Source organism: Austrofundulus limnaeus, unplaced genomic scaffold, assembly GCF_001266775.1.
Source record: "Austrofundulus limnaeus strain Quisiro unplaced genomic scaffold, Austrofundulus_limnaeus-1.0 Scaffold574, whole genome shotgun sequence".
Classification (NCBI taxonomy): Eukaryota; Metazoa; Chordata; class Actinopteri; order Cyprinodontiformes; family Rivulidae; genus Austrofundulus; species Austrofundulus limnaeus.
In genome coordinates this window covers 133,738-140,035 of record NW_013952976.1, presented here as the reverse complement: position 1 = coordinate 140,035, position 6,298 = coordinate 133,738, and the positions used below count along the sequence as shown (strand labels likewise).

At 39.6% G+C, this 6,298-nt stretch overlaps 1 protein-coding gene across 1 annotated transcript in view; it reads right to left on the bottom strand.

Annotated features, from left to right (window-relative positions):
- usp34 (ubiquitin specific peptidase 34) overlaps positions 1-6,298 on the bottom strand; it is a gene marked incomplete in the record, with an annotated part of 159,254 nt that overhangs the window by 19,519 nt on the left and 133,437 nt on the right. Inside the window, 2 exon segments of the mRNA XM_014026634.1 lie at positions 4,535-4,614; positions 4,699-4,822. Coding sequence (XP_013882088.1) covers positions 4,535-4,614; positions 4,699-4,822 — 204 coding nt within the window.

The window sequence follows — 6,298 nt, the reverse complement described above, 5'->3', positions numbered from 1 at the left end:
TGGCACCCCTGAAAAGGACATCAAGGCTCTCTTTTCCACTTCTTCCATGTACAGGTTTGCAATAAAAGGAGAAACTGGGGATCCCATGGCACACCCATGTTTCTGCCTATAATATTGCCCCCCATATGGTAAGTAGGTTGACTCCAGGCACAGTTTGAGGAGTTGGCACACTTGTTCTGTGGAAAGTGTGGTTCTGCTGCTGAGAGTGGTGTCTGATTTTAATCTTGCACAGACCACATCCACTGCCTTTTCAACAGGAATGCACGTAAAGAGCGATGTAACATCAAAAGAGACCATAGTTTCATCCGCCTCCATGATAATATCCCTCACCTTGTCCACAAAGTCCATAGTGTTCTGTGATGTTCTGAGCTGCCAACTAAAGGACCAAGTATAGACGTCAGATATTTAGAAACATTGTAACATTGCCTCCGTTTTCAGTTGTCCTCCTCCTACAGTGCTGCTATTGCCAGTATCACTCCACCCCCTGTTAACAATAAGTGTTAATTAGGTGTCAACGATAGCCATGTGATGTATCAGTCACATGGAGGCAGGGCTTAAAAGCCTGAATTTTGCCTGAAACTCTCAGACAAAAGAAGTCTCTTGGAGGAGAGACGAAACGTTTCATTAGAGAAGAACCCATCCAGAAGACCTATACAATTTTTTTCTTTTTGACATGACACAAAACTAAAGTCAATTTATTTTAAATGGCTACTTTCTGGCTTTAAGAAACACTAAAAGAAATCAAGAAAGAAAATGTGGCAGTCAGTAACAGTTACTTTTTTTTGGCCTATCAGATTGAAAAATAAATATGGAATCACTCAATTCTGAGGAAAAAAATCATGGAATCTGTTTTTATTCATTGACTTATTTTTCGCACCTAAATTTCTTTTCAGGTCTACCCAATATTGTAAATACCTATAGAATTCTTTCTTATCCAGATGCTTCTGAACTGTCAACATCTACTTATTGTGATTGTAGTTTTTTTCCCCCTTATTTCGTTTTGATCAATGCAAATGCTTTGTCACTTATGTAGGGGTCACCTCGAGTGAAGAAACAAGATTTACTGCCTCGAAGCAGGCCTCGCACAGGCCTGACGAGAGGACAGGAACTCTGTCACAAACTGAACTCTATTTAGGCCATGACAGGTCATTTCAACCCAGAGGAGAATTTCTCGGTTCTCTTAATCAGATAATGGACAGAACAATCTTTTCTGTTCGTGATTCATTTGTTGTTTAACTAAGAATGTTTATGCATTTGTTAAATCATAATAATGACTGTCACAAGAAAGTGGAATCACTTCTCTTTTATCGTGCCTAAATTATTAATTAATAGTATAAAAAAATCACAGAGAAAATCATTACCATGTTTTCATTGTGTTTTTATATAAATCACTGTTTTTTTTTTATACTGGGAACACAGTAATACAATTGTGGGTTTTTCTTGAGAAAATCTTTCATTTATCTGGACTAACAGAATGGTTTAGACTGATTATAAAACAGAAATGTTAATTAATCATCATAAATGTTTTGCAGTGATTTCTCTTAGAGTCTATCAGAAGAAAAGTTGAAAAGAGGTTATCATATTCTGTTGAGACAACCACAGAATTTTAGCCTTGAGCTGGCGCCTGGCTGGCAAGTCTCTTATCTCTCTTCCTTTCTCTGACTCATCTTAAGCCTGAGGGCGGAACCAAAGTTCGTCCGCTTCTATTACTAACACGGACGTCTTTGAGTGACGGACACACTTCTTCCTGGATGCCAAACTGGGAAGGAATGCTGAGTTTCTCTCCGGAGAAGCCAGCTTGGCTCGTTAGGTCTTGCCCATAAGCCAATTAGGGAGATCTAACGGCCGGGACAGCGGCACGACAGCCGGATGTCCCACCCAAGGCTCCAAGCCTCCCAAGTACGTTTTTTTTTTACTCCCGAGGGGAGATTTTATTTTGAAGGAGTCACCGGATGTACAGCTTGAATCCTTCTGGCTGGGCTTGAAACAGACGAAAAGTTACCTGAAATTACACCTTTTCGCCGAGGAACAGTGAGCGGGCCCATTAAAAAGTTCCCTGACTGATCGGAGGTGAAGCAGTCACTACCCAGGGTTTGGTTAAGAAGCCATCACCAGGTAAAACTGACGTGTTCCGGGTGACGTGTCATGTGGAAACTGAGGGCAGAAAGGACGTGCTGATCCAGTTGAACTACACTCTTGATAAAGTAAAACTTAGTATAACACTAACCTTACCTCCTTTCCTTTGTCTTTATTTGCCAAAACTTAAGCTAAAAGTGCCAGTAAAATTGTTTGGTTGTAACATCAGAACTGACGTTTTACTGTTCTATRTAAGTAATCTGAGTTTGATGTGAATTAAAATTCGGACGTGAGTTTTTATCTCATTTAACTTTGAAGCTTGTTATAGGAATAACCACAATCAGGTGTATTGATGATCTGTTCAATTTGTGTAAATAAACGATTGCATAGTCTTTTATAAATCAACTTGAACTCGTCTGAACGTTCACTTATTGTGTCACTTTTCACTTCGCACAGTCAAGATATTAAAAGTAATGAGAAAATACCTTGGTAAAACTTTCCTCATACTTTATGTATGAGAGATGTAGGAAAGGCTTAATTCACCTTAAGCCCTACCCCCTACACTTACTATGTGACGTGTGCTGATGACCACTTGACCAGGTCACCCTTGTAAAAGAGATCTCGATCTCAATGGGCTCTACCTCGTTAAATAAAGGTGATTGATTGAATGATACTTCTGCACCTCTCACCAGGTATTTGGCCCACTCCTCATGAGCAAATGGCTCCAGCTGCCTAAGATTTGAAGGGTGCCTTTTCCAGACGGCATGTTTCAGCTCCTTCCAAAGATGCTCAATAGGATTTAGGTCAGGGCTGAAGGCCACTTCAGAATAGTCCAATGTTTTCCTCTTAGCCATTCTTATGTGGTTTTAGCTGTGACCTGCGACTGAGACCAAGCTTTCTAACACTGAGCAGCACATTTCTCTCTACAATCCCTTGATAGTCTTGAGATTTCATTGTACCCTAAACAGATTCAAAACAACCTGTGCCAGATGCAGCAAAGCAGACCCAGAACAAAACAGATCCTCCTCCATATTTCACAGTAGGGGCAGTGTTCTTTTCTTGAGATGCTTCATTTTTCTGTCTGTAAACATTGAGCTGATGTGCCTTGCCAAAACATTCCATTTTTGTCTCATCTGTCCAGAGGACATTCTCCCAGACGCTTTGTGGCTTGTCAACCTGTAGTTTGACAATTTCCAGTCTGTCTTTTTTGTATTTGGTGTCCTTCCTGGTCATCGCCCGTTATGTCCACCTTGGCTCAAACAATGATGGATGGTGCAATCTGACACTGATGTTCCTTGAGCTTCAAGGTATCCATTAATCTCTTTAGAAGCTTTTCTGGGCTCTTTTGTTACCATACGTATTAGCAGTCTCTTTGGTTTGTCATCAATTTTCCTCCTGCGGCCATGTCCAGGGAGGTTGGCTACAGCCCCATAGATCTTAATTTCTGAATAATATGTGCAGCTGTAATCACAGGAACATCAAGCTGCTTGGAGATGGTCTTATAACCTTTACCTTTAGACACCTGTGATACTAATTAGTGGACACACCTTTACTTACCATGCCCCTTTGGTCACATTGTTTTCAGGGGTACCATTATTTCTGTCCAGGCCTGTTTCATGAGTTTTTTTAATCTGTTAAAGCATGGTTGAAAAGCAATGTCTGACTTTCATTTTTTCATTTCCATAGAATTTTTATTTATTACTACTTTTGTCAGATTCTAGTTCTTTATCTGATCATTGTAAGTTTTTCTTTCATTAAACGAGGGGTACCAACCATTTTGTCCACATGTACACTAGGCTCATGGGAAATTTCATAAATTGATAAAATATAAGTATTTGTGGTCTTATAAAATGTGAAAATCTACACATGTGCTTACATCTAATGTAACTCTTAATATAATTCAATGATAACGTAAGCACCAAGTGCATAAACTATATATGCACTACAGCCTGTTATATAGTCATTGGGCCAATGGATGAAACGGCTAAGTGGAAATATGATGCTTTTACAAAGGATGATATGAGATTAAAACCTAGTAAGCAGCAACTTGTGGCCCTTCAGGGTTTTGTCTATATAACCAAATACATTAAAAAGCAGAAATAGTCTTCACTTTAGAAGTGTTCACAAAAAGACTTAACTACTAGCAACTGCCTTAAATATTGATTCACTGCAGGATTAATGGATAGTCAGTTCAAATGTCCATTACATGTCAAACACGTGATAGTACGTTTATATGAGCATTTGCATACATGATGATGTATACACACAGGATATGGAATATACTGTGTGTATATGTATGTGTGTATACATATATCTTGAGTTAATAAACATGAGCAAACAATAAGTATGCTGGTATTAAAATGACTAAAAATAAATTGTGCAATTAGATTTTTTGAGAAAACTTTGTTGTTTAGAAGTGGACCGCACTAAACTAAGTAGAACAAGAAGAGTTTAGTACCGGTGACTGACAGAGCTCCGTCCACAATTTGGGGAAAAGTGCAAGATGAAGAGGAAGTCCTTCATACGCAATCAGAACACCTGAAAGAAAAAGAAACACTATCAGTGAGTGTTCAATCAGTGAGTATTTATAGCATCATTGATTTCTTTATCTCACACTCATACTCAATTTGACAAGACTTTCAGTGAATTTCTCGCAGCTGACGGCAACACGACACAGCAGGTGAATGAACTGATGGTAGGGCAGGAAGTAGTCCAGCAGCATCCGGTCATAGACTTCGTCTTTACCCTGAGACAAAAAAAACAAAAAACAAAAACAATATGCAGGGTGGGAGATACACCTAAATAAAATGGGAATGGTTGGTGATATTAACTTCCTGTTGTGACACATTAGTATTTGGGTGGGAGGAAACTTTTCAAGATGGGTGGTGACCATGGTGGCCATTTTGAAGTCGGCCATTTTAGATCCAACTTTATAGTTTTTTTTCCAATGGGAAGAGGGTCATGTGACATATCAAGCTTAATGAGAATTTCACAATAAAAACAATGGTATGCTTGGTTTTAACATAACTTTATTCTTTCATGAGTTATTTACAAGTTTCTCTTTGTTTAGAGCCATTGACATGTCGCAGAGGTTAACACGAGGAGCGGATAGAAATTGTGCTGATCTCTGGTGAACGCAGTACCCAGGTCATTGCAGCAGTTTTCAGTGCAAGACACCCTATGAGACCACCCATCTCCCATGCTACAGTTAGCTAATTGCTTGCCAAGTTTCATGAAACTGGTTCAGTGTTGGATTTGCCAAAATGTGTACACATAGAATCTGTCACTAATGAAGAAACATCAGTGGCTGTCCTAGCTTCATTCAGCAAGAGCCCACAGTATATCACTCGCCACATGTCATTGGAGAGTGGTATCAGTCAAACATCCCTTCAGTGTCCTGATGCATCTCAGTAAGAAGAGAAGAAGAAGAGAGAAGAACCCGTCCAGAAGACCTACACAATTTTTTTTCTTTTTGATCCCTTCAGTGGACATTAGCTACTCACAAACGGCACCCTTACAAACTCCAGCTGCTGCAGCATTTCAACGAGAATGACCCAGATCGGCACACTGAATTTGCAGAATGGGCAAATCAAAAATTGGAACAGGAATGTTTATGTGAATGGACAAGTTAAACAAAACCACTGCTACTGGTCTGACCCTAACCCACATTGGATAGGTCACTCCAAGACTGTTGGGACACAAAAATTAATTGTATGGTGTGGTATATAGGGTACAAAGATAGTGAGGCCATTCTTCATCATCGGAAGCCTCAAGGCCACTGGATATGTGAAATTGCTACATGATCATGTGTTTCCCTCTTTATGCACTGAAGATGGTGCACTGCCTGAGCTTTTCCAGCAATATGGTGCACCACCACATTATGGATGTCAGGTCCGAGCATTCCCAGATGAATAGTTTCCTGGAAAGTAGATTGGTTGTTGTGGTCCAGCTGAATGGCTCCCCAAGGTCTCCTGATTTGACCCCCTTAGACTTTTACATTTTGGTCATCTAAAGGAGGGGTTCTTAACCTTTTTGACCTTGGGGCCCAATTTGTTGAGCATAAAGTGGCACGAGGCCCAGTCAGACATTACCAATGTATGGCTCAAAATGATAATTATTCCAATCTAAATCTTGGTTTAATTTTTATTGTATTTACATCATAACTAAACGAGCATAACTAACATAACTAAATTAAATACACTTACAGTTTAAAACTCCTGTC